Source organism: Pan troglodytes, chromosome 16 (genome assembly GCF_028858775.2).
Source record: "Pan troglodytes isolate AG18354 chromosome 16, NHGRI_mPanTro3-v2.0_pri, whole genome shotgun sequence".
Classification (NCBI taxonomy): Eukaryota; Metazoa; Chordata; class Mammalia; order Primates; family Hominidae; genus Pan; species Pan troglodytes.
The window spans coordinates 50152532-50167785 of record NC_072414.2 but is presented as its reverse complement, the minus strand read 5'-3'; the positions used below and the strand labels follow the sequence as shown (position 1 = coordinate 50167785).

Sequence of the window (15254 nt, the reverse complement as noted above, 5' to 3'; positions counted from 1 at the left end):
GTGACTGCACCTGTAAAGCTTCAAGGGGTTCAAATGAGAATAGCCATAATAACAAGTGCTATATGGCTTACGGAGGAATATGCAATAAGTGATTTTAAGTCCGTTTGTCATAGACAAATAGAGCTTGTCATAACTATTTCCCAAAAGGATATGAGGAAGGGGTAGGCTATATATTCTGTTAGGGGGTTGAGGATAAGGGTAAGCCATATAATACCGTAGCCACCTAGCTTTAGGAGTACCTCTGCAAGTACTACTGAGCCAGCAATAGGGGCTTCCACGTGGGCTTTGGGGAGTCATAGGTGAAGTCCATATAGAGGTATTTTTACTATGAGAGTCATAATACATGCTAGTCATATAAGATTATTAGATCAGGAAGTTAATAGTTCTTGGGTGGTAAATATTATTATTATTATTATGTTTAGTGAACCCAAGGTATTTTGAGTATGGGTAAGTGTGATAAGTAGGGGAAGAGAACTATTACAGAGTTTTTTCTGTGGGGGTGACTCATTGGAAAGGTGATGTTGGCTTGCTAGAATTACAAGAGGTAATAGGTTGTTAAGATTAGAAGGGGTGATGTTAGTGGGTCAGAGGAGAAAGTGAGAAGTTAGATGAATTATCATTTAATTGGGTAAGACATAGTAATGAGGCTGATGAATAGGTTGTGGATAGTTATGTTAATTCAGATTATAGAGTTATTACAGAGTCATGTTGGTGGTAACAGTATAATTGTTGGAATAATAACTTTTAGCATTGAAGTAAATTTAGATTTTGTACATAATCTAGGCTGTATGTGTTGGAGATTGAAACTAGTAAGGCAAGGCATACTGCAGCTTCACAGGCCGCAAATAATAGGAGGATAATGGGATTAGGGATGCTAGAGTGAAATGTATATTTAAAGTTATAAGAATAATTATAATGAGTATTGATAATACTATACCTTCTAGGCATAATAGGGATGATGTTAAGTGGGATTGATAGACTAATATTCCCAGCAATGCTATGGTGTATGTTAATATAATATTGATATAAATAAAGGGCATTTGGTAAATATAGTCTATCATAATCTAATGAGTCGAAATCATTTATTTTAACTTAAACTATCTACCAATTCAATTCAGTCTAATCCTTTTTGGGTTCATTCATAAGTCAAGCCTAGGATTAAAATGATAATGAGTATAAGGGCTGTGCTGATTATTAGTGTCAGGTTGTTTGTTTGAAGGGCTCATGGCAGGGGCAGTAGTAGAGCAATTTCTAAGTTGAACAGGAGAAATGTGGTGACCACTAGGAAGAATTTTCTAGAGAAAGGAAGGTGGCCAGAGGTTAATGAGTCAAATCCGCCTTCATAAGGGCTGGATTTTTCTATATAAATATTAAGTTATGGGAGTCAAAATGTAATTGCTAGTAAGGTGTCGGTCACTAGGGCTAGTGTAAAGCTAATTACTCTTTTTCAAATATTATCAAAGCTTATTGATTGGAAGTCAATGGTATTGCTTATACTAAAAGAGTAGGATCCTCATTAGTAGATAGAGACATATAAGAATAGTCTTACTATATCTATGAAGTGTCAATATCAGGCCGCGGCTTCAAAGCCAAAGTGGTGGTTAGATGTAAAGTGAAATTTTAATTGGCAGAGGAGGCAGATAGTGAGAAATGTTGACCGAATAATGATGTGAAGTCCATGAAAGCCTGTGGCTATAAAGAATGTTGAGCCATAAATTCCATCGGAGATAGTAAAAGGGGCCTTGAAATATTCTGAAACTTGTAGGAGGGTGAAGTATATGCCTAAGGTAATTGCGATGGCGACTACCTTCCATCAGGCTGTGGTGAGCTCAAGTAATTGAAACTCCTGATGAAAGAATGGGGTAAGGCCACAGTGGAGTGGGTCTGAATGGCAAATGCCCCTCTGAGACAGGGCATACGCTATCGATTTCCCTGCAACCCCACCATGCCCACATCACTCATATGTGTTGCCTGTTCGGTCTCACTTACCTTTGGAGCTGTTGACTCCTGTCTTAAGGTCTGGGAAGAGGAAACCATTAAGCTTTTGGTGCCAGTGATTTCCTGGCCTTGCAGATACCATGGTGATAACACACCTGAGCTGGGATGCAGGGATGCGGTCCTAGCTCCTGGAGAAAGAATCTGTGGCTACCATCAAAGGAAGGACTGCCTATAGGCAAAACTTTGTCTAAGGTGGTGGCCATAGTGTTTCCAAAAAACACAATCCCCATTCTTGAGAAGGGAGTCATTTAGGGCTTACCAGAGGCTTCCCTGCTCCTATAAGTTTGTAACTGGAAAGGAAGGAGAATCCATGGCAATCTGTCAGCACAGCACTCTCTGCAAACCTTGGCCCTCCAGCCTGTGCTATAGGTGTGTGTTAGAGAAGTCCCCCATCCATCCTACTCCACCTGTTTATTCCCTCCTATTCAGCTTATGTGACTATAGCCTTTTGAACATATGAAGATAACAATAATACCAATAACAACTAATCTATATTGAGTGAATTTTGTGAGTTGAGCACTTTCCATGCATTAGCCCGTCAGTCCTCACAATGACCTATGAGTAAGGCTCTCTTTCTGTCTCCATTTTACAAACTAGGAAACCAAAGCTTAGAGAAGTTAAAAGAATTGCTCTCACATTCCCATAAGTGGTGCGTGCTGGGGCCAAGGTTTGACTGCACATGATTTTGACCAGCAATAGGTGAAGGAGGAAACATTCACATGGCATTTGCGCCATGGTGAGGCACTCTCACGCACTTCACTTCTGTGAGTCCTCCCAATACTTCATCCCCAGTTAAAAACTGAAAGTCTGAGTGACTTGATACAAGACCTATTGCTAATAGGTGACAGTTTCTGAATCTGGAGCCAGATTCTTTCATTCCCATCCCAGTGTTCCTCCTGTGACAACTGCTGCTGCCTCTGTGGGTCAGCCTGTTTCCTTTATTAGCACAGAGTGCAGATTTATGCACAGCTTTCCTGTCAGTTAGTTTTCCAATTGCAAAATAAAACTTTCTCAGTCATAACAAAAATAGTCACAAAGAACCAAGACTGAAACCTGGATCTTCTGGCTAAAAAGAAAATATGTGGTGGCATGCAGCCTGACAGAATATCAGGAAGAGGTCAATCACCCAAGAACCAGCTGTACTTGAAAAGAGGCGATATATTAGGGCAGGCTCATAAAAAGAGAGGAATCTGCAATTTGAGAGCCAGGTGAATGGGAACATGGCCAGCCTCAGTGCTCTCCAAGTAGAAAAAAGCACCAAGAACCAACTCAGAGCTCAGAAAGGAGAGGTGATTGAACTCCACTATCTCTACTGGGCTGAAAAGAACAATGCTCTCCTTTTCTGACCTCACCAGGCATTCACATCCCTCAACTCATCCCACATGCTGACCTGGATGGGAACTTGATCACCATCCCAAGGACCAGAATAAGAAATGAATGAAGCATTTATTAATTAAGTTGTGTTTGCATCAGGATAACTGTGACTCTGAGTGGGCTGTGTGTGAGTGGGGGTTGCTGAGGTCAGTTCTCCCTCTACCCACAGGGCCCAACAGTGCCAAGGCCGCCTCTTGTCACTCTCAACCTGGGAGATCTCTGCATATGGAGGAGTTCTGAGGACTGATGTGTTTCCAGGGTCTGCAAATCTCAAAGTATGTTTCACAGATCATTAGTTCCATTAGATGCTCCTCAAAAAAGGGGTTTCTGGTTAAGTAGAGCTGAAGACAGCTTTACATTCTGTTCCCCTCTTAAGAGATTTACAGAGAACATTAAAGGCTCTGATAATTCCTGCAGTTGAGAAAACTGCTTATTTTGGTTTAACCCAGTGTTTCCCAAACATATTTGGGAAGGACCACATGTATTTTTTTCACTTAATTCTTGTTTGCATCTTTTGGAACTAGTGTTTTTCAGAACAGATTTTGAGCAACTCCCTACAAAAATGCTTTGAAAAGACATACTCTACTGGGTGAGCTCTCTCATGGGGAGGAAGGGGGTGAAGAAAATACATATGAATATGTACAATTTTTTAAATTTCAAAAGGGTATACTATAAAATATAAGAAATGTGTTTCCTTCCAATCCCAGATTTTAAATATTATTCTCCACAGGTAACTAATATCAATACTTTCTGGTATGTTATCAAAAAGTGTGCATGTGCCTCTGTGTGTGTGCATGTATATGTGTGTTTGTGTGTGTGTGTGTGTGTGCATGTGTTTATACAGGTGAGGGTATTTAACACATACCATTTCTGCCTGCTTTTTCTACTTGAATAGCTTAGAGTATTTTTGTATTAGCATGTAAACCTTCTATTTAATGGGTAAATAGGAGTCTTGCATAGATGCACCCCCATTTTTTTAACCAATCACCTGTTGATAGAAGCATAGGGTTTTCGGGAGGTACTCTCATAAGAAAGCTTGAATTTCCAGAAAGACTCTAAGGCATGTGCGCTGAGAGGGACTAAGCCCTCAAGTCGTTTATGGTCTTGACTGACTGTTCTAGGCTCACATCTTAGCATGACCAGCCAAGCTACCGAGATGGAGAAAAGGGCAAGGGGCAGGGCAGGCACACTTTGCTGGCATAGTTTCTCTTAAATCACTTGCTTTGCTTAGAAGTTTCAGTGAACTCAGCAATCCTGCCCCAGACATGAAATTAGGTGCCTGCTGGAGGTATAATGGGCACCTAATTTCTTCACGGTTGAACTGCTTCAGCCATTTGAACCATCTGTGGGTTGTTAGGTCACTTTCACAGGGCTGATGAGTAAATAAGGGCCAACTTCTGCTCTCATTAGTATGTTTTCCTTTCTCGTCAAGTAATGAGAACATGTTGCAATGGGATTCGTCACTAAAGAAAAACTGACGAAACCCGCTTCTGGAAAGTAGAAAAAAAAATACTTCCCCTTTGAAAGTCAATGAAAACAGTGAGTTTTCTGGGTAAAATTAAAATTCACAATCAGAAGCAGAATCCTGTTTGGCAGAATCAAGTTTGGCTCCAGGAGTCTGCAGCCCTTAGATCAGTGATCCAGAACGGACTTTTCTCCCAAGCGCCTTGAAACTGTAAGATTTCCCAGGTGAGCCTGGTCCTCCACGTTCATTGCTGACAGGGGGAAGTCTGTAGGAAAATTCTCCCTCAGCTGCTACTGACTCAAAGTCTAAGGATGTCAAAAGAGCTGGCCTCATTTGTAGGAAGCGCGAGGTCTCTTAGTCATTTACGGTCACAGTTGGGAGAAAGGGCACAGAGTGCCATTCTTTTGGGAGAGTGCTCTTCAACAGGCACCTGCATCCCCCAGGCTTCTCTTTTCAGTTTGCCACTTCACAGCAATCATTTCTGGCTGGCGGTATACCTGGGGAACCCAGCAGAAGCAAATGCAAACCTGCTCTGGAAGAACAAATCCACACCTTAGGCCACGTGGAATTCCCACAGGGAAAAATAAATCTCCCCGAAGAATTTATAATACAGATGTATAAAACACTAAAGGAAAAGATCCTTTATGAATAAGAGTCAGTAGATAAAATAGGCAGAATGATTCACTCCCCCGCAACTCGAGACGACAGAACAGGTTTAAAATATTATAAATATATTAGGCTTTGGTGAGTTAAGGAAATGAAAGAAATAAGCACACAAGAAAAGAAACTAAAAGAAAAAAAGAACCAAATAAAACATATAGAAATGAAAAGATAGTGAAACTAAAGACTCAATGAACGTGTTAAACAGAAGATTAGATAGAACCAAATAGGGAATTGGTGAACTGAAAGATAGATTTGAAACAGCAACTATACAAAATTCAGCATGGATTAAGAGAATAAGAGAAGAAATATGAAAAAAATGGTTGAGGCATAAAAAAATGACAGAGTCAACATGCATACCAATATAGTAGGAGTTCTAAAAGGAGAAAACAGACTGGGGGAAAGGTAAGGTAATAAAGAGGAAAATTTTCCAGAATTGGTAAATATTATAACCCTTTAAATTGAAGATGAAAAATGAGTTAAGAACTAGAAATAAATTCACCTCTAGGCACATTATAGTGAAATTTCAAAATAAAAAAACAAAGTGAAACTCTTATTAGTTACCAGATAAATTCAGATTATTAAGGACAAAAATGAGACCAAGAGGCTTGTCAACAGCAATAACAGAGGCATTGGAAAAATGACAGAGACACCTGAAAAATGCCAAGCAAAAATAATTATCAACCTAAAATGTATCAGCTAATTTATCATTCAACCTTGAGCATGAAATAGACACATTCAGACAAAGACTGAGAAAGTTCATCTGTCACACACCCTTCCTGAAAAATTTTCTAAAGGAAGAACTGCAAGAATAAGGAGACAGAACCCAAGAGAAAGTAGTGGGTGTATGCAGTAATGATTAGCAAATAAACCAGTAAATGATAGGAATGCATTTTTAAATAAGCAAACAAAAATATTTATTTTAAAACACCAGTAACAACAATAATAATGAGGAAAAATTTAAATATTAGACAACAATGACATGTAAGATAGAGTGGTTGATTGGAGTTAGAATTTTTCAAAGTTTTTGTGTTGTTCAGAAGAGAAATTGATTTACTTTAAGTTAAAAAATATATATATATATGGGTAATTTTTTTTTTTTTTTTTGGACACAAAGTCTCATTTTGTTGCCCAGGCTGGAGTGCTTTGGCACAATCTCCGCCTCCCAGGTTCAAGCAATTCTCCTGCCTCAGCCTCCTGAGTAGCTGGGATTACAGGTGCACACCACCATGCCTGGCTAATTTTTGTGTTTTTAGTAGAGACCAGGTTTCACCATGTTGGCCAGGCTGGTCTTGAACTCCTGACCTTAGGTGATCCACCTGCCTCGGCCTCCCAAAGTGCAGGGATTACAGGCATCAGCCATTGTGCCCAGCCTAAGGGTAAATACGTTAATAGAAAGGGCACACAGAGGAGAAAAGGCAAGAATAAAGAAAGCTGATCAACTCAATAGGAGGACATAAGGAAGATCAAAGCAGAAATTACTGAAATGGAAAACAAACTTCTTTTTAAAAATTGAAAAGAGGATGTCACCTCAGGTATAGTAGAGTTTTTTTCTTTTATCTTTTTTTTTTTTTTTGAGATGGAGTCTCACTTCATTGCCCAGGCCAGAGTGCAGTGGCGCAATCTCAGCTCACTGCAACCTCCACCTTCCGGGTTGAAGCGATTCTCCTGCCTCAGCCTCCTGAGTAGCTGGGACTACAGGTGCATGCCATCATGCCCAGCTAATTTTTGTATTTTTAGTAAAGATGGGGTTTCACCATATTGACCAGGCTGGTCTGGAACTCCTGACCTCTTGATCCACCTGCCTCGGCCTCCCAAAGTGCTGGGATTACAGGCATGAGCCACCGCGCCTGGCCAGACCTGTAACTTTTAAAGAAATTTTTCTTGTCATCTGTCCATCCCTCTCTTTTTTCATGCACATGCTGAGTAATCTTCAAGAAATAGATAACTCCCATTTTACAAAGTGCTCCCGAAAATAGAAAAAAAGGGAAAATTTTGATTCATTTCATGAGTCTAATATAACCTTGGTAATAAAAGTAGAAAGACAACACAACAACAAACAATGTTCTCAACAACAAAAAAATGGTATATGAGGTAGTGCAAGTTTGGACAAACAGATCAATGGCACTGAATAGTCTAGGCATAGAACCACATATGTGTGTGAACAGGTGTATGATAGGAATGTCATCACAATCAGTGGAGAAAAGATAGACAATCAAAACTGGCCTTGGGACAATTGTCTATCCTTCCAGACATAGATAATAGACCCCAATCCCAAATCATACACCAAATAAATTCTATTATTTAAAGACACAAATATGAAAAGCAAAATATTAAACCTCAATAAGAAAACACAAAATACCTTAATGTATGGATTTAAAATAAATATAAATATCCTATAACAATTAAGAAAAAGTAAAGTATCCCAAAGAGAAAGGTGCAGAGGCTGTAATCAGGCAATTTACAAAAGAGGCACCTAAACGTTTAGTAAATACAAGAAAAGATAATCACTGCACTGGAATTGAGTACAATTACTAGTGAAATTCCATTTTTCTGTCTCTCAAATTAGCAAAATATAAAAGTTGGATGATATCAAGGATGGTTGAGTATGTGATAAATGGGAACTCATGTCGCTACTGGAAGTACAACTTTGAAATCACTTTGGAGAGCAATTTTATAATACACATAAAGTTGAGGATGCACATACCCTAGGACCACCAGGTCCTCTTCTAGGTATATACTCCAGAGAAACTCTTGAACATGTGTACAAGGAGACATGTACCAAGATGTTCAATGTAGCAGTCTTGGTAATTGTAATCAATAGTAAGAGGGCGATGGGTACATAAACCAGTCATACATGTTCCCAAATTAATAAATTTCAGAAAGTGTCTCTGGGAAAAAGTCTCAAATTGGAGAAGATGTATAAGCTATGAAGCTATATATGTAAATTTTTAAACATATAAAACTATAATATATATTCTTACAGGCAACTGTAGTAAAACTTCAAAAGCATATATTAGAATGTTAACTGTAGTGTGGTTAAGAGAAACTGGAGAGATTTGATTCTAATCTCAGCTCCACCACACACTTGTTTGTGGTCAAGTGACTTAAACATACTAAGTCCTAATTTCCTCATCTATAAAATGAGAGCAGTATCTTTACCTCATTAGATTTAGTTTAGATTTAGTTTAAGGATCAAAGTGTCTGGGGTATAGAGTATGCTTAGTGTTAACCTCCTTTGCCCTCTCTTGTCCTCGTCATCATATTTGACAGGAGACAGCCTCGAGTCTTTAAACTCTTGCTTCAAGGCAAGGATCTAAGGAGAATCCCCAGTGTTTAGCACTTCTGCATGTTCAGATTTAGAACCTCAGACGTTCTTAAAGGGACAGAACTCCCAAGTACAGAAGTACCAATCCTTGAAGGACTGAGCATTGAACATAAATCATAATAACAAGAGGCAGGTAAAACTGACGGTAGACATCCTCTGATGTTCTGCTGTGGTGGAAAGAGCTTTTGATAAAATGCTGCAAGACTGTGGGTGTCTGTTCTCTCAATTGAATGATGCAAGAGTCAGGCAACAGAGACCATCTTATTCCAAAGTTTCTGAGTGAGGGCCTGAGGATGGTGCACGACTTGGACAGACAAACCACCCACAGACAGAATCCAGGGCACTGCTGACGGTAGGGGCTTCTGATCTAGCATCTATTGGCCAACTGACAGCTCTAGCTCCATGTGACCCTCAGTCCTGGGCACGCTAGACTTGGAGAGATGGATGGTTTTGTAAAATAGCAAGCTAGAAGAACCAAGCATGGAGGAAACAGAGAAAGAATAGGTGGCTGTTGAGCCAGAAAGCAAGACAGAGAAGTTATGGGGTCTCTTGAGGCCCACTTTCCTATAGGTCCTTTGCTCTGAACCAAAAGAGTGGTCTTGAGGAAAAGCTAGAAAACAGAAATACTAGAGGAAAAACACAGTGCAATGCTTGGTCAGTGTGTTTATCAGAGCTGAAGACATCACTGAGCCACCTCAGAACCCTGGTGTTACCTGAGGTTTGAATGTGTTTGTAGGTGGTGAAGAGATCCCAAGACTCTGCTAGCAGATCTCCTATAAAATATCCCCACCACGATCACGTCTGTTCTGTAAAATCATCTTTTGACACTGCTAATGTATTTTAAACTGTAAACTTTGTCAAGTTCGCTTGGGCTTTCACATGAAAGGAGTTAATTCTCATCAAATGATGGTATTAGGGAATGACTGGAGTCAAGATACCAAGCCCAGCTCTTTCATTCAAGGGCTGATAAGTCTCTTAATTGTGTTACACTTGTCTCTCCATCTGGCAAAATGCAGTTGATCGCTCTCCTTTCTCTCTCTTCAGGAAACATACAAACAAAAACGAGAATTTGGACAAGTGAACACTCTGTGCTGCTCAAGGGAAGAGCACAGTGGAAGTCCAAGAGCGAGTGTGTGCCCAGGGCAGGGCAACTGGGCTCTGGGCTGATTCCCGGGATGCATGATTACATCAGCCTGAGCTCAGCTTCTCCACCAATAAAAAGGGCCAGTGATATCTGCCCACCCTTATCTCAGAGCTCTCCTGCCAGTACCTGGGCATTCCAAATAATGTACTAGACCAAAATTGTCCTGGATTCTGCCCTGCAAAGTGGATGTTTCCTTTAATTTGGCTTATAAACTTTCTGATTTCACTCTAAATCCTGACCATAGATTCTTTTGTCTCAAAAGCTCCCTAAGATAGAATAGACCTACTTCAAGATCTGAACAAACTTTGTAATAATAATTTTAAAGCCCTAGAGTGTCTATAACCAGCATGTCTGATTGAGAATCCTCTCAAAATGGAGTGACAAACTCTGTGACGCCAGCAAGGAGGGATGATTTCTCACCCAGTCCTGGTGGAAGGTAGGAGCAGGAAGAAGGGAACACTGCAGTGTCTGAAATTTCTCACATACAATCAACCATCCCTGTCCTTCCTTCCTCCTTCCTGTACTGCCCACTCCCCTATTTCCTCCATAGTCTGTGTTCCAGGATAGTTTCTTTCTATTTCCTTCAGGGCACTGAAGGTAAAGATCAAGGGTACTACTTTTAGCAGAAGTACTTGCATTTTTTTCCATTCTAAGAGATGCCAAAAGTTAGACCTCTAATGTGGAAGCTTGACAGGGTAAGAAAAGAATTCAGCATCTGTCCGACTACACAGTATGTTATCTACTCAAAAGTCCAGCCCTGGAAAGCTGTCCTTCCACCTCAGGAGGAAAGACAGCTGCTTGCTGGGTTGTTCACTTCAGCATCTTCAATAAGATGAGCTCTGTATCAAAGAATCCTGAAAAGTTTGAAGAGAGAGGAGAATATATAGAGTAGTAGGAGTGAGCATAGTCCCTGTGAGAAATGACTAGACATGACTAGAGATTCTGTGAAGTTCAGCCCAAGAAAGAGATCAGCCTTTTGCATTGCAAACTTTCCCCCCACACTAGTAAAGGTGAAAGGCCTACCTATCCCAATGACTAAAAGGCCAAATTAGAGCTAGCTTTTTGGCTTATGACTTAATTGTTGTTGGTTTTAGTTGTAGTTTATAAAGAGTTTTTCATGGACCTTCTTTTCTCTTAATGCTACCAGTAGGCCTTATCAGTCCTTTACACCAACTGTTCCCAACCTTTTAGCACCAGGGACCACCTGTACCAGTCCGTGGCCTATGTGTTGGGGACCCGTAATTTATACCATGGTGTGGATTAGTTTGAGATGCTCCCCATAAGAGCAGTTTTTGAAAGGAGGGAAAAAAAATAGAACCAGACTCCCAAGGTTGGCGGAAAAAAACAATCTCACATATTTGAAAGACTGAGTCCTTTATATCCTCTGCCATCTTTTCGATGTTCTCCTTCCCTTTGCCTTATCAATGTACAAAGCTTTTTACTAGAAAATACAAGGCAAAATGCACATTCTCTAATAAAGCAGAAAATTACTTTGGATAAACTTTCAGCAAAACCATGTAGATTTCTTGGTTTAAAAAAATTGTGTTTGTGCGGGAACTTTTTGTTTATACATCCCCACAAGCTCCAACAAAACTGAAGATGATAATCAAGTTTGCAGATTTTATTAGGGTTCACTTTAGAAAATAAATGTATAGTATAAATGGAAATTAAATATTTCAGGAAATGACTGGCTTTATCCAGAACATACAAGTTTTAATTTTTCAACAGACAATATCAAGATGTTCTTTATTTAGCCCCTACCTTGCATAGTGGGGAAGACACAAGGCCAGTTGAACAGTGAACTGCTGAAAGCAAATTTCACTTTCAACACAAAAAGCACGGGATTATGAAACAGGTTCTTCTTAAGAAATACAGAGGGTTTTAAACTTTTTGGTTGCAAAAAAAAAAAAAAAAAAAAAGATGTGTAGTTCATTTCCTCCTCTGTTTTCTGCAGAGCACTAAGAATTGTAACTGAATTTGCTTCACTTTTCTGACTCACTCGTCACTGTGAGGCTGTAATCACTCTGTATTGACAACTGCTTTCCTCTTTGGGGCCAGATTGTCAAGTAACATGACAGAGGGGTCTCAGTCTCACTAAGAAAGATTTTCCAGTAAGCAGTGACTGGGAATCATAAAAATCACTGACTTTCATCTTCTCTCTTTTATTTCTTTTATTTTAGTTAGAAATAACTACTTACATAATGTCTTACTACATAATGTCTTACTACATAATGTCTTACTACATTATGACAGTGAGTGTGGTCAGAGCAGCCAGGAATGAATGCCAAGGGAAGATGAGGAGTGCAAGAAATTGTCCGTAACTCCCTGAAAATACTGTAACGAATCTGGTCTAATGTGTTGCTCAGAGACCAGAAAACTTATGACTCTCTCTTCACATTCCACTAGTTCAATTTTTTGAGTTCACATTTGTTTCTCATTCTTGGCTTAGCTGATGCATTCCAAGCTTATTCTTCTAAATTATTATGTATTTGCCCAAAGCAAAGAACTTTTAATGCACAGAGTTTATGGGCTATTCTCTATAACTTTAAGGAAAATGAAATTATTTATACCTGGAGTAGGAAATCCTTAAGCAGGATAAAAAAAACCAGTTGAAATCAATAGTTGCCACATGATAATACATTTCTATTCACAAATGGCCTGGCTCCAGGTAAAACTTCAGGATACAGAGAATGCTAGAACGTGCAGCAAAATGAAAGCCCAGACCACTTAAGTAAACTTTCCAGTCTCTTGTTAATAGCTGAGTAAATCTCTGGGCAATCCTCAAGAGGTTCTTAGAAGTCGCCCCTCGTTTATATCTAGAAGGTTCTTGTAATTGTCTTGTAAATCTCCAAAGATATTTAGAGATTACTTTGCTTTAAATAGAGACCAAAAATGATACAAAACTAAAGCTGGACTATTGCCTGGTACACTATTTCTACCTAGTGCAATTTTTAATTTCTTAAAAATCAAGTGATCTGACAGCACAATACTTGTCAAGCACTTGTCATACTGAGATGTTTCTTGCCATCCATATGTATATTTTTGCCAACCATATTTATTGACTATTGATGCTTATTCCAGGTGGCTGAGTCACCCCAATGCTTGGAGGAAGCAAGCAGGGTACAAATCAATTGATCAATGAAAACACTAACGACTGACTTTTAAATCACAAAGCCATTTTAGAGTATAAGCAAATACCTGAAATAAAGAAGGCACTTCACTCACTCCTTCTCTTCCATTCCCATCAACTTTTGTGGGTAAATGCAATAGGTAATTGAAAACTTAATATCACAACCACTAAATAGTCAAACAGCCTCTAGTAACTTGTTTCTTCCTGGAAAAGATGAATCTGATCCCAATTAACTTAAAGAAAACAAACCAAACAAAACTCTCCACTACCAGCCTGGCAGCTAGGGAGGCATTATTGGGTCTGAATGTAGGAAATCAGGAAATACTTACAATCAAGATGAACGTGCCCAAGAACTCAGAGAGGGTTTCTTTCGCTAAGCTGCTCTTCAAGACCAGTCTCTGCTTGAAGCTTTTCCCCTTTTCTGCTCCCTCAGGCTGCATCTTGGGGCTTCTCTGAGGACTCCTGTTTCCACCAATACCTACTTGTTGTGGTCCTCACTTTCACAGCCAGATGAAAACGGACGTTTTGACAATGGCTCACAGATTCCTGGAGATGTCTGGCAAGAGTCTCTGACTGTACAAATGCCGTTCCGATTAGAGGCTGTGGCTTAATCGTCTTCTGGTGGAACTGTCATTCCCTGTTCGCTGCTATTTGTTTGAATCTGTGACTTAGAACCCGAAATCCCCAAAACAATCCCTTTTGTGCCTGACAGATTAATCATTACCTTTATTCTCAAGGTACTTTTTTCTCTGTTGGTTTTTTTCAAGAGATGAGAAAAGAGATGTGCCAGTTGTGTTGCCAAATCACAGTGATGGGCCCTGGTCCAGAAAAGATTTTCATGTTACACAATTGCAGGCTTCTGATTTTTTTTTCTTCTCATTCAGAAGTGGGTGGTTGGGGTGTAGTTTGGAACTGTCAAATCAGGTGTAGATATATCCAATGTTAACATTCTTTTCTGAAAAAGGTTTTTATGCAAAATGAAGAATTTGAAGAAAATATAGATTTATCATCCTAGAAGATTAATCACTCTTGTTTTCTTCTGGTATCATTTCAGTGGCTTCATGATACCACTCTGAGGTTAGTAAGAACCACATAGGCCATCCTAGAGATGGAGAAATTAACATACAGAGAGACCATTGCAAGCTTCACACTGCAAGTCTGTAGGACAGATGGAGTCACCTCTTCGGTTATGAAACTGGGCTTCACTTGCTGAAGATACTTTAGGATCCAAGAATCAGAAAGATGGAGGAGTCACCTTTTTGGTGACTTCTGAAGTTTCTTCTGAAGAAACATTCCAGTTTGGGTTTCTTCTGAAGAAGCATTCCAGTTTGAAAATAGTCACTCTTCTTCATTCACCATGAAATATTTAGACATAATACATAGGAAATAAACAATGGCAGCTTGAAATTCTTTACTGCATGGAGATGACTGAACTGGAAAGAGATCAATTAGCGTGTATGTCATTCTAATCAAACGAGAAAGGGAGCCAGTACACCTAACCGAGGCTCCTAGGTTATACCCTTTCAATTTGATAAATTGACATCCTTGCTGGCAAGAAACTGTGTTTGGGAGTAGCTCCTTGTCCTGCCAAATATTCAAGCCTTGTTTTTCCAAACTGGCTTATCTGAAGAAATAGAATATAGCATTAGTTTCTAAATAGCAAGGCAGGCCTAGTTTCTGATTACCAACGTGGACTCGTGGAATTAGTATCCATGCTGTGTGGTTCCTTCCAGTCCTCCCACAGGGAAGCCAGCTCTGCATCAGGCCCTCCCCTAGCTTTGCAAAAAGGGAGGGAGGAGAGGACATGGAGAAAGCAGCTGGTGAGAGGCCAAAGGCAGAAGGAGACTTCTGATCTGTAGGTGACATTTAGAATTTAGACTTTAAAAAGTTATAACCTGCCTGAGGCCACACTACTGCAGAACCAGGACAAAACCTCAGCATTTTGGCTTTAATTCCTGATGAAGTTATCATAAATACCATTGTCTAGAAGAGTTACCTATGACCACACCATTACCAAGTCCCAGTGGATGGACCAGAGAAACAGGACTTTCTTACTGTGACTACAGCTAATAACATGCAAGAGTGTTCTCTGGTCTTCCCATTCACTCATCTAACAACTATTTACTGCACACTCATTACGTGCCGAGCACTGCAC

General features: G+C 39.7%; 1 protein-coding gene across 1 annotated transcript in view; it reads right to left on the bottom strand.

Moving 5' to 3' along the window:
* AQP9 (aquaporin 9) overlaps positions 1 to 14723 on the bottom strand; it is a 48789-nt gene extending 34066 nt beyond the window's left edge. The window contains exon 1 of the mRNA XM_523087.7: positions 13429 to 14723. Within this exon, the coding sequence (XP_523087.2) occupies positions 13429 to 13539 (111 nt within the window). The 5' untranslated portion in view covers positions 13540 to 14723. The remainder of the gene's footprint in view (positions 1 to 13428) is intronic.
* Between the last annotated feature and the right edge of the window lie 531 nt (positions 14724 to 15254).